This window comes from Trichosurus vulpecula, chromosome 6 (assembly GCF_011100635.1).
Source record: "Trichosurus vulpecula isolate mTriVul1 chromosome 6, mTriVul1.pri, whole genome shotgun sequence".
In the NCBI taxonomy this organism is placed as follows: domain Eukaryota; kingdom Metazoa; phylum Chordata; class Mammalia; order Diprotodontia; family Phalangeridae; genus Trichosurus; species Trichosurus vulpecula.
Genome location: NC_050578.1, coordinates 19,801,837 through 19,815,845, shown reverse-complemented (window position 1 = coordinate 19,815,845; position 14,009 = coordinate 19,801,837). Strand labels below are relative to the sequence as shown.

General features: G+C 37.7%; 1 protein-coding gene across 1 annotated transcript in view; it reads right to left on the bottom strand.

Moving 5' to 3' along the window:
* The window catches only part of NEIL3 (nei like DNA glycosylase 3), a 67,968-nt gene that overhangs the window by 3,356 nt on the left and 50,603 nt on the right, over positions 1–14,009 (bottom strand). The window contains exons 7-8 of the mRNA XM_036764622.1: positions 11,256–11,425; positions 8,394–8,817 (exon numbers count right to left, since the gene is read on the bottom strand). Coding sequence (XP_036620517.1) covers positions 8,394–8,817; positions 11,256–11,425 — 594 coding nt within the window. The remainder of the gene's footprint in view (positions 1–8,393; positions 8,818–11,255; positions 11,426–14,009) is intronic.

Sequence of the window (14,009 nt, the reverse complement as noted above, 5' to 3'; positions counted from 1 at the left end):
CAAAATCTAATATTACTGAGATAAATCCTATTGATTGTTAGTCTAAGATCAGAAAGGGATCTTACAGAGTAGCTAATTAAATGTCTTCATTTCTAAAATGTTCTTTTTTTATTTTGAACTTAACAATCAACAGACATGAACAGTGGAACTTCCTGTCAAAATGGCTGACTGAACCGGAATAGCTCACCAAGCTGTCATATAAGGACTACTGCAAAAGACTCAAACTCATACTAGACTGAATAATGATCAAGAAATTCACTGAGAAACTGGAATAAGTGATTTTTTCCATGACGGAACTGAACAAAACATTAACCAGAACCTCATGGGTAAGAAGGCTCTTACAGTTGTAGCCTATAAGAAGCAGGAGAGGAGAAATTCTCTGAGAAATACCCAGGCTAGCCCTAGGTCGAAAACTATAGAAGGATCAACGCAATGTTGCAGTGCTCAGACCACAGGGCTAAGTAAGAACTGCTCAGCATAGGCTCAGGAGCTCTCAAATCCCCCTGAGAAACAATAAATGGCACTGACAATCCACCTTAAAGATCCGGGGACCTTAACCCCAGGAGGCGGATGATGAACCCAACAACCAGACGATGAACCCAACAGATCTAGGTTAAGACCAAGCAGGGCCAAAATGAAGCAAAGGGCAGAGCCTGGCTCTGGAGTAAAATCCCAATTCTCAAACTAAAGTGAGATGATAAAATCTAAGAAAATACCAATCAGTATAGAAATTACTACAAATCTAGAGATTTCCCAAAAAAGAAGGAGTAACTACACAATACCTAACACTTAAAGAGAAAATGGACTTGCCACCAGGACTATATGAATTACACTTTGGGAAAAACAACTGGAATGAGAATAAGTAACTTAGAAAGTAAAGTGGCAACCCTTATCCAAGAAATGAATTCCCTGATAACTAACAGAAATATATTATTCTATGAGATTGCAAGAAATATTGGAGCAAAATTTTAAAAACTGAAAAAAATAGAAGAGAATGATATCTGATTAAAAAAAAAGATCTGGAAAACAGGTAAAGGAGACATAGTTGAAAAATCACTGGACTGAAATCTGATTTAAAAAAAAAAAAGCTTGGACACTCTATTTCAATAAATCATAAATAAAAATCACCCAGATTCAATAGAACCAGAGGGCAAAGCAAAGATAGAGTTAACTAGTCAACTCCTGAAAGAAACCCCAAATGAAAAAATATCCCTGGCATATTACAGTCAAAATCCTGGGCTTCCTTCCATGTCCAAAGAAAATACCATGATCATCTAGAAAGTTCAAGTATGAAGGAACCACAGTCAGGATCGCGTAAGATGTGACACCTTCTATGAAGAGATCTTGAAATCCAGTATTTCAGAAGGCAGAAGAGAGAAGCTTACAACCAAAAACAACTTAGCCCATAACCCAAGTATAATAATATGAGAGAAACAAATGATCTTTTAATTAATCAAGGACTTGCAAGCATTTCTGATGAAAAGACCAAAGCTGGATAGGAACTTTGAAATACAAACACAAGAGTAAAGAGAAAACTACCCAAAACAAGTTTATCGTGAGCAGCTTGGAGGAGCTGTGTCATTTCTCTTAATTGGTATGTGCGAGAGGAGTACACATAACAAAACATGGAGGAAAGAGTGGAAGAAGTAGGCTTAAGAACTTCACTCAAAACTAAAACATTGCTTTTAGATCGTAAATATTCATGCACAAAATAAATCATAGCATCTTACTGATACAGCTATCGTCCAACCCCTTCATTTGAAGGTGAGGAAACTGAGGCCCAGAAAAAGGAAGGGGATTGCTCAGGTAATTAAAACCTGGCTAAATATAAGTCCTCAGTAACAGAAAAGAACCAAAGAAGACAGGTAAAAGCCAAGTACTGGACACTGCATTAGGGATTTAAATAAGCCCATCTGAACATCACCTTAAAGGCCACTGAATACAAAACGTCACTTTTGTGAGTTTTTTGAAAGTCTTTTCACCTCCTTAGGTTACATATCTGTCTTGGGCCTCAGTTTACTTATCTGTAAAATGAAATAGAATTACATTTGGTCTCTAAATTTCCTTCAAGTTTTAGAGCAGGAGTTATTTAACCTTTTTTTTTATAACTTCATAATATTTTTAAATGTATAAAATACACGAGATTACAAAGGAAACCAAATATATTAAAATAGCTATCAGAATGTTGTGGGTTTTTTTAAACCCAGTACTGACACGTTCATAAAACCCAGGTTAAGAGCTTTGGTTCTAAAAGTGATGATACTTTGATTGGTTCAGAACATTGTTTCTTCTATTAAAAAAAAGAAAAAACTATACATTAACATCACATTACTGTGCTTTATTTCTAGTTATTAAAATGCTTGTTTGAACTGATGCTGAGTGAAGGGAGCAGAACCAGGAGAACATTGTACACAGTTACAGCCACATTGTGCCATGACTAACTTTGATAGACTTGGCTCTTCTCAGCAATGCAAGGTTCTAAGACAACTATGATGGAAAATGCTATTAATAGCCAGAGAAAGAATTACATAATCTGAACACAGATCAAAGCATACTATTTGTTCTCTCTCTTTTTTGTTTTGTTTCTTCTTTCTCGTGGTTCATTCCATTGGTTATAATTCTTCTTTACAATGATTAATATGAAAATATGTTTAATATGGATATATAAATAGAGCCTATATCCGAATGCACGCTATCTTGTGGAGGAGGGTGGGGAGGAAGGGGGAAAAATTTAAAAGTCAAAAGCTTGTGGAACTGAATATTGTAAACTAAAAATAAATAAATATTTTTTTAAAAAAATTCTTGTTAAAAACAGTTCACAGTTCTTAACTAGTAAAATAATTGGTTCAACCACCTAATTTTTAATCTAGTTTGATGAAATACTTTTATTTTTTTTTAAAGATCACAATGGAAAACGGTGTTTCTATTTAATAGAAAAAGGGTAATGTTCACAGAATGACTATATCTATAATGAATATGATAGTAACAATTCAATCAACTACCATTTCAAATGCTTATTAAGGTCAAATTGAACTGGTAACCAAATCTGTGATTAGGCTACCACCTTGTAGAGTGAGTAGGATTTCATGAGCTTCTTCTGGGAATCTTGTCCAAAAGATGGACATTGTGTCTTCCAGACAAAGAGAAAAAAGAGTAAACAAATGACAGTAATTTACTTGTAAAGTAACCGGATGTACAAGGCCTACTGGATGAATTTATTTCATCCCTTGATATTTATTCTGCTACTTGACCTTGACAGATTGCAGTGAACCAATCAGGGCTTAGCTACAGTCAACTCACACACAATGTACCAGTATTTCTAAAGAGTACACTATGCCATGTTTAATCTTATAGTTTGACTGGGTTTACAAAGAAATGATTTTTAAATTATTGATTTTGAACCCTCAATTAATTAGACTGTTCACAATTTGCCAAGTTAATAAAAATAGAGACATTTAATAATTTCACATAATTTCAGTGTGTTTAAGAATGACTGCTATTTCTCTCTTCTCTGAAATAGGGAGCCAAGCAGGATGTTCAGAGGTTATTTTCAAGTATTAGACACATTTCTAAATCAGGGAGAGGGGCAGTTTCCTAAATCAGATTTGATTTTATCCTATTGGAAAAGCAGATAGATGATAGAGTACTAGGGCTGGTGTCAGGAAGACATGAGTTTGGATTCAGTCAGACACTTACCAGCTGTGTGATCCCTGACAAGTCACTTAGCTTCTCCCCACCCTGTTTCCTCAACTGCCAAATGGGAGCAATAATAAATAGCACCTAGCTCTGAGGGTTGTTATGGGGATAAAAAGACCTAGTTTGTCTGAAGTGCTTGGCAAACCTTAAAGTTCCATGTAAAAATTTGCTATTCTCCTCCTTATTTTTTTTGTTTTTTGGAGTGGGGAGGGCAGGGCCGCTGCCCCATTCTTATTATTAGTATTGAGAACTTCCAGGTGAGGAAAATCCTTGTGCCAAATAAATAATTAATAATTATAATAATTAATAAATAATAATAAAATACCAAATAAATTCTCTGCTACTTAAAAGTTGCCCAGAGCACGGAAAGGTTAAGTTACTTATCCAGGGTCACATAGCCAGTATGTGCCAGAGGCAGGACTTCAATCCAGCTCCTCTTAGCTTCCAGGTCGGCTCTCTGGCCATGTCCCTCCTTTATGAAAGATTACAACCAGGAGTCTCATTAGAGCCAAGGGTACTGCAGAGAGGCAGTGGAGTGGAGTGGATAGAGCCAAGAAGACTTAGGTTGAAATCCTACATGTGATTCCTACTAGCTGCGGGACCAAGACAAGTCACCGAACCTCTCAGGGCCTTCTCCTCATCTCAGAAATAAGAGGGATGGACTGGATAGCTTCTAAGATCCTTTCTCTAGCTCCAAATGGCCCTATGAAAAAATGTCACCTGAAAGTCCCATCTCTATGATTTATCTCCCAACTTTATCCAAAGGATAGGTATAGAGGTGACAAGGAAAGTTATCATACTGCCAAAAAAGTCCTTTAAGCCCCAACTAAAATCCACCTCTCAATTCCAATGTCTCCCCTCTGGTAATTATTTCCTATTTATCCTGTAGATAGCTCATTTTATATATATTTGTTTGCATTTTGTCTCCCCTAGTAGATTGTGAAGTCCTTGAGGGACTGTCTTTAGCCTCTTTTTGTATTCCCAGCATTTAGCACAGTGCCTGGTACATAGTAGGTGCTTAATAAATGTTGATTAATAGATTGAAAAGAACAAATTTTTTGTGATTCCAGCAAACAGTGACTTGTGAGTCAGGGTGCTCTCTTTTGTCCAGGTGTTAACATCTTGGAGATAGAACTTACTGTTTAAGCTAGTAAAAGTGGTATCACACAAGTTGGAGAGTTGCCACTTGGTATAAGCCAATAAGCTATAATAGAACTGTCATTAGTCAAGAATTAAGCTTTAATGACCCCTGGAAGTCAATCTAGCTATAGCAGGTCTGTTGAGCTGTTCAAGAGTAGCCAATCTGACTAGTCAGAAAAGGAATTCCATTAGCAGATCCATATCCAATAAAAAATGCTATTTTGTTGAACAAATTGGACTATGTAAATATAATGGAGTACTCAATTGCACCATAAGAATAATGGACAGTAAGAATTCAGACATGGAGTAAGCCTTGCAGGAACAGATTTAGAGTAAACCAAACAGAACCAGGGGAACAAATTACACGATGCAAGCAATAACGTAAATCGGGGTTCTTAACCTGCCATCTGTGAACTTTTTAATATTTTGATAATTGTATTTCAACACAACTGGTTTATTTTGCAATTCTATGTATTTTATTTTATGCAACTAAGCATTATTCTGAAAAGGGATCCAAAGACTTCTTTAGACTGCCAAAAGGCTCAATAAAAGTTAAGGACCCCTGATACAAAGGAAAACAATATGGAAAAATCTCAAAACTAATCAATGCAAGGAACAAATGTGGATCTAGAGGACTGAAATAAAGCATACTTTTCGCCTCATGATGGGGGTGGGGGTGGACGAGTGTGGAATAAGGCATACATCTTTGTATCATCAACGTGTAGATATGTTTTGCCTAACTATACATATTTTTTATAAGGAAAGATCTCATTGGCCCAGGAAGGGGGAAGCATTAGAAGCAACAAGTCTGTACTAACAACAACAACAACAAAATCAATAAAAATAATTTAAAAACTATCTTTTAAAAAAAATGTCATTTTGTATTTAGATGGCCCATCTTAAGCACTGTCTCTTTTTGAAATATATACTTTATCTACTCAAAAAAATCCTCTTAATGCTAATGTCTTCCCTCCATTGATCATCTCTAATTTATTGTCTATATCTTGCTTGCATATAATTTGTTTGTAAGTTGTCTCCCCATCTTAGACTGTGAGCTCCTTGAGAGCAGGGACCGTCTTTGTATCCTTTGTGCTTTCACCATGTGCCTGGCAAATATTTAGTACTTAATAAATGCTTACTGAATGACTGACCCAGAATGTAAGCTCCATTAAATCAGGCTCTACTTTGGTTACTTATTTCACATTTTGCATAGCATCTATTAAAGTGTTGAGCACACCCTACCTAAATACCTGGAGAACAAGTAAAAAGGAATCATTTTTAAAAGAAGTTTAGTAAGTGTCTTTCTCTGGTGAATAAAGTATACTGACCACAAATGAGAGCCTTCAGATAAAGAAGTAGGGGTATGCTGGAGCCAGCTTGAATCAGAACCTGTTTTTAAATTCCTAGTGTGAGTATTTATACCTCAAAAATTAGCAAACACTACATATCAGGGTTTTAGTGATTGTTGTATTGGTTGTCTAGACTTAAGAGCATGACAGAGAAGTCTAAGGCAAGTGGAATGCTGATCATCACTTATAGGTTGTTGATAATGATGTTGTATGGCTCTCCACTGAAGTTCTATGCTAATGGAATGGAGGAGACCCTGAGACCTTGAAGCCCAAGCTCATCAAAGAAAAGCTCTTGCAAGATCTACCCAAGATGAAAGAGTTTCAATTACAAATGCAACTCTATGATTGTCTCCAGAGGGCTAGTCTGCTTGACCAATGAATCACCAGAAGATTCAATACTGGTTAATGAGTTTTGGGGTTTGCGGTGGGGGGGCTCACAATAGCATCTCAGGAAGGCAGTTGTCTAAGACACAGAAGAGTTGTGGTCTGCACTGGTGGAAGGACTGCCCATATTGATGAAATCTCAGATCCCAGAAATAAAAAAAAAAAGGATTTCTGGCAGGAAGCAGTGGTTGGAGCTTGGTCTATCACAATGTACACCAGAGGTACCAAGCAAGAGGCTTATTCAGCCAACAACACTCCAGAGTACGGCTTGAACCAGATTAAAATGTCATTGGGAAATACTAAAATCAATCAATTAATTATATATGTATATACGTGTGTATATATATATATGTGTGTGTGTGTGTGTGTGTGTGTGTGTGTGTGTGTGTGTGTGTGTGTATTATGTTAATATGTGGGGTTTTTTTTCCCCTAAGTCAATATGTAGCATACAAGAATCCTAATGTATGGTTTAGTGGTCCACATCTCTATTTGAATTTGATATCACTGGTGTCCATAGCTAATCTAAAACAACATGTTAATTAATATACTTTCATATTTTTCACCACAGAATCAAAAAACAGAGTATACGCTTTAGGAGTGAAGTCTTCATTTGAAATAAGGATGGAATTCATACTTATTTGTCAGAGGAGAGGGTTTCCATTGGGGAAATTGATGGGGAGGGAATAGAGGGGGAGAAAATGATAGTGAAAAAAAAAGGAAGAAAATCAATGAAATGCTTTTTAAAAAATATAGGCAAGTAGAAAGTTTGGAAGGGACCACAGAGAAGCAGAATGTTGTTGTTGTTCTGTCGTTCAGTTGTGTCTGACTCTTTGTGACTCCACAGACCATTGCATGCCAGCTCTTCTATTCTCTGCTACCTCTCAAAGTCTGTCCAAGCTCATGTTCATTGTTTTCATGACACTATCTGGCCATCTCATTCTCTGCTATCCTTTTTTCCTTTAGCCTTCAATCAATTTTGTTAGTACAGTATTTAATAGATACTTCTCCACAAAAAACAAAACAAAAACCTGTTCAAAGTAACACACACAATCCTTTTCTCTGTTCTTTGTATGCTGAAATGTCATTTTTCTGAAGTCCACAATAAGAAAAAAAAATTTCTTTTAAAGATGGGATCATAAGATTATCAACTTAGACTTGGGAAGGGACCTTTCAAGACAACAAATCCAATTCCTTAATTTCAAAGATGATGGAACTATGGCACAGAGAAGTTAAATATCTTTTCCCGAGTCCCACAGCTAGGAAGTGACCAAGCTTCAACGTTCTATCCCCGCACCAACCTTCCTCCTTTTTAGTGGCTATGACATTCAGGATTTCTCAGAGTTCCATCAGTAGCTGAGCACTTGAAAAGTATATATAGGTCACGACTTATTATGATAAACCTGAAGAATTATCTTTTTTATGAGTATGGCAAATTCCAAGAGTCAAGTAGCATATGCAGAGTGTCCCAAAAGTCTGAGTGCAGTTTAAAGCTTTGATAGCCCATTCACTTCTTAATGCCTTAGTAATCTGGCTTTTGTCTCTATGACTAGATGGAAACTGCCTCCTCCCATGGTCACTGATTTTTTTTTAATTGCTAAATCTTTGGAAGTACCAGAAGAGAGAATAAAGAGAAAGGCTGGTTAACATAATTGGAATCCCTCAAAGACTGACTTATACTATCCACAATCAATTCCAGCTGTTTCATCAATGAATATTCTCTATGAAACCTTTCTGTAGCCACTACTCCCTTATACTACCACCCTATTAGAACTTTAAGAGAAATACCTGAAAGAAGCAGGGCCATTGTTGGAAGGAGGATTACACATTCTTGAGAAGCCAGGGCTGCAACTATTGAGCTCTGGAAATGAGTGGTTAGTCTTTAATTTTTTGTATGCTGGACTTAATAAACTAGATTGAGAGTCAAATACAGGCGATCCACTGACTTTGTCCAATGGTAGAGCCATATATTTTCCTTTCTCCTTGGAGGGATGCTGTGCGTCACTAAAACAAATGTCACCAACAGAAGAGTTTTGAAAATCTCCACTGGGCTTCGTGTTTTGGTTTCTGATGCTTTCTAAAGAACTGGAGTTATTGCTTAAGTCTGTCAAAACCAGAGTTGTCATTCCAAATGCAGTTCTCCGGTTGATCTTCACTTCCGGATGGCGTTTGACAAAACTGTTACAAGGATACTTCATCAAATTGTTGTCATAGCCGACAGAATTATCGACATCCTCCTCTGCTTTTGCATCTTGAAACGGAAAGAAAAGAAGTTATAATATATTGAGGAAGCTAGGTAGACAGAGCCCTGCACCTGGAGTTAAGATCTAAGTTCAAATCTAACAGCAGACACTTTCTAGTTGTGTGACCCTGGGCAAACCACTTAACCTCTACCTGTCTCAAGTTTCCTTAGCTGTAATTGGGATAATAATAGCACCTGTCTCCCAGGGTTGTTGTGATGATTAAGTGAATTAATATTTGTAAAGCACTTTAGAAACCTTAAATTGCTATAAACATGCTAGCATAATGTTTTGCTGGTTATTCTTTTAAGAAAAAAAAAGAATTTATTGAAAAATAACATATTTTACTGAGAGCACAAAGTTTACTCTGTGTGCTTCAAATTTAACTACTTTTAGTTAATAATAATAGGATTTATACAATGCTTTGGGGGAGCTCAGTGGCACAACGGACAGAGCACCAGGCCTGAAGTCAAAAAGGCCAGAGTTCAAATCTCACCTCATGCACTTACTAGCTGTGTGACACCCCAGGGCTGTCATTTGACCTCTGCCTACACAAAAGTGGAGAAGAAAATGGCAAACTACTCCAGGATCTTTGGCAAGAAAACCTCGTGGACAGCATTGTTAAAAATGCTAAAAGACACGGAATTGGAAGATAAGCCCCTCAGGTCGGATGAACTTGGCATGCTAGGGTTTATGGGATGATGAAGATGGTCCACAGGACCCCGAAGGGTTGGACACGATTGAATGGCTGAACAATATGGAGCTTTAAGGCTTGCAAAATGATTTACATGTCTTAATTTGTTTGATCCTTACATTAACCTTGTGAGATAGGTGTTATTATTATATCATTTTATAGATAAGAAAACTGAGGCTGAGAATGGTTAAGAGACTTGTTCAGAATCACCCAACTGGTGTGTAAAGGCAAGAATAGAACTCAGACCTTTCCTGACTCCAAGTTCAATACTCTATTCACTGTACCACCTGGTAGTTAGTAAAAGGACTATCATTTGAGTTTCATGATTTCTCATCTACTTTCATGGTACCACAGATGGGATTTACAAAGTTTCCCATTGCCTTTCATTATGTTCCAAGACTCCATACGTAATACTGAGCTTCTAGGAACTGGGGAGACTACAGAAACAGCAGTAGTGACATCGGGTTTTATAAAACTCTCTCCAAAGGAGCTGCAGTTGAAACCAGTACAGGTGTTTAAGTTATTATGGTTCATAAAGGGACAGGATCTGAATGGTATTATAAGCCTTGTTTCTACGGGTAACTGGATTTATAATGAAAGCCTTATTTTAAATAATATGAATATAGATGAATGAAAAAGGCTATTCACATTTATTAAATATTGCTGTACTGAAAATCAGAGACTGCACCATAATTCCTTGTATCTGGAACCTGTGTTAAGAACATGTTCTACCAGGATGTTATTCTGATCTATATCTCTGCTATAGAGGCTACCAAAGAAAATGGGAAGAAAGACTATTAGCAGAGAGTAAGAATGTTCTGAATGGTGAAGTAAATTTAGAAGCCCAAGGTTACTGTTATCTTAGGACTCTTAATGCTTTGTAATATGGGAACAAGAGGGTAAGAGCCATCAAGGTGGCTTCTACTCAAAGCTGTGAAGCTCTGCTCTCAGCAAGGCCTGCTTCCTTAGCCCATACAGGAAGATGCGGCATTCCAGCCTACAAAGTATGGGAGAACATAAGTCAAGAATGAACTTGTTCTGGTCTAATTGAAGGGGGAAAATAACACATTGAGAGCACAATAGAATCAACATCAATGAGATGGGTCTTAATCACAGGTTTCCATGGAGGGTTTTACATTTCTCTGAACACACAAGATTGCAAGTTGCAAAGAGTTATTTTGAAGGATTTCAATGAAATCAGTACAATTGTCTATGTAAAGCTTTTAATAACAAGGGGGTGGGGAAGATAAAGAAGAGAGGAGGAATTTTTCCATTCCACCTGCAAACACATTCTTTTAGAAAACCTCCCTTTCAATTTATAACACTTGGACTGAATAACAAACTAGAAAGTTGCTGAAATCTGCATAAAACAAAGCTTTATTGAATAATTCATTAGAAACAGGGGAGGAGAACAGATGTGATAGTCTCAATTTTTGAGATACAAAAGAACTTACTGTTTTAGCACAAGCATGTTTTCCCTCCCCCTAAAATAAAAAGGGGGAAAAAAAAAAACAGGTGCTTACAGATCCCTATGGAGATAGTTTACATGCAGAAATACATATACTGTAGTGAATAAATACTTGTTCGATGGAGACTTGCTCAAATTAAGGATAATTCCTTTGAGCTTTCAGGAAGAAAGTATTATTCTTATATTAGGACTATTGAACTGCAGGAAAGAGTAAAACAGATACTTGACTTTGTATAATTAACAGTCTTGCAAATAGAATGATCAAAGAAACTCAGACTCAATCTTACCGTTGGGCCTTGAAGTCATGCAAGCATCACATGCCTTAGCAGAAGGCTTGTTTATTAGGGTGCAGACAGCACATGTCCATTCCTCTTCAGCTTTCTGAGCAACATGTTCATTAGGATACAGTCCCCTACTACATGGCCAGCCAATCAGACTGTTTCTTGTGGGTAGCTTGCTGTAAGATGATACATTTAAAAATCAACATTATAAGCAGGTCTACTCTAAATTAATTTGTCCATAGGTTTCGAATATTTCAGAGACAAGAACAATAGAAAGATCCTTCATTATGTACATCTATAATTAGATACATCTGTAAAATCATGTTTCTTGCTCCTCGTTGCGATTTCCAGGCCTTCCCCCAACCACCTTTATTCAGTTAACTCTCCTCCTTCTGAAATCCACTCTATCCACATACGTCACTCTATCCTGATCCTGGTGGGTATTAGTGCCCAGTCCCCAGGTCATTCTCCCGTCATCAAAGCGTTCAGTATCTGGCTCACAGTTTTCTTATCCATCTCGATCCTTATCCACAAACTTGAAGACTTCCAACTTACACACAGATGTCCCTTCAAATACCCTTGCTTCTTAGTTCACTGCTCTCAGCTCTAATGACCTACACTCACTGATATATTGAGGACATCCATGACCTTAATCATGTCATCACCCACAAGAGTTCTATCTCTATGATGCATAACTCTGAAATTCCCTTCTGACCATATCTACCTGTCCTTCCAGATCATCTCTCCTAAATCCATTCTTGGTCTTCATCTCTAGTCTCTGTTTATCTCTTTCAAAATATAAACTTTAGACCAGGGATGGGGAACCTGCAGCCTCAAGGCCACATGTGGCCTTCTAGGTCCTTGGGTGTGGTCTTTAGACTGAGTCCAGGTTTTACAGAACAAATCCTTTTATTAAGGGGATTTGTTCTGTGAAGTTTGGATTCAGTCAAAGGACTGCACTTGAGGCCCTAGAGGGCCATATGTGGCCTCGAGGCCACAGGTACCCTATTCCTGCTTTAGACTGTTTCTGCCATCTGTCTTCTCTGTTCTTTCCCTGTGCTAATTGAGTCCCCTAGAAATCTGTGCTCCCTAATTTCAACTGGACCCTCACTGCTGAGAGTCAATCCTTTGGCTCTAATCAATTCTCTATCTGACTCCCCACATAGGTTGCTCTAAGCCTTCTCTTCTCAAGCCCCCATATTACCCTTCTCTCTCATCCCTATCAACAAAGGTCTTCACCTCAGACCTCACTGAAAAAAATGAACCCATTGCAAGTTCTCATCCCTAGTTCTATACTTCAAATCACCTTAGTATCATCACCAATTCTCTCCTCCTTTGCTCTTATCAGATGAGGATGAGGGAGCCTCTCTTTCCAACATCAGCTCATTTTCTTGTGCTCTTGATTTCTTCTATATCACCTCCAAGAACTTGGCTCTTTAACTACACCTATTCCTCCTCTGATTTTCATTCACCCTTTCCCAATCCACTCCCTCTCTTCTGCCTAAAAACATACCTAAACCTCTCCTGCCTGTAAAAATCCTTTACTTGATCCCACCATCTCCTCAAGCTACTGCCCTATACTTTGCCTTCCTTTAACAACCAAACACCTAGAAAAAGCTGAGACTCAATACCTACTTTCTCACTGCCCATTCACTTCTTAATCCCTAGCAATCTGTCTGTTGTCTCTATGACTAGATAGAAACTGTCTCCTCCCAAGGTCAGCAATGGTTTCCTTTATTGCTGAATCCAATAGCCTTTTCCAGTGATTAATAGTATCAAATATCACCCCCTGCTAGATACGTTCTCCTCTTGAGGTTTTCATGACATTCTCTGTTGTGATTTATCTTCTCACCTGTTAGACTAACTCTTTTTGGTTTCCATTGTAGGATCATCACTTGTATCTTGTTCCTTATGCATAAGTAAACACCAGGTCTATGTCCTAGGTTCTATCCTTTTCTCACTATTTGAGTGATATGTAATGCCTAATAAATGCTTAATGACTGATTAATCATCACTTCTGGAAACAACCATCAATTTAGGCAACTCCCAAACACACATCCAGTCCTCATTCACTTACCCTCCAGACTCATATCTCCAATTGCCTCCTAGAATCATTTTCTTCCTTTTAAACCCATCCCTCTTCCTAACTTCACTATTTCTGTCAAAGGTGACACCAACTTTCCAATCACAATCTTATCCTTCACTTTCACCAAAGTCTTGTCAATTCCTTTTCTCTAACATCTCTTATATCCATCCCTTTCCCTCTACTCACACTCCAAATATCCTGGTTTATTCAGCCCCTCCTCACAGGCTTACATAAACTCTTCTAATTCTCTCCCATAGCCAATCTCTCCCCTTTCCAATCCATGCTCCACAGAGATTCCAAAATGATAGCGCTAGATCTCTTGGCACTTGTCTCATGAGACAGATGTAATTTAGCTGAGGAATTGGAAATTAACCCAATGACCATCTGTTACAGGTGTTAAACTAGCTGAGGACAGGAATCTGGACCATAAAACCTCCAGAAGAAATATTCTTCTGACTTTATTATGAGGCTATTTTATCTTTCTCAAGGACCAACTCTCATAGAAGACCTTCCCTGATGCGTGAGCTGCTAGTGCCTTCCCATCTATGGTTACCTTGTATTTACTTTATATGTATCATACCTGTATGTATGTATTGCCATCTTCTCCATTAACATGTAAACTCCTTGAGGACAGAGATTGTTTCGTTTTTTTTGTCTCGGAATCCCCAGTGCCT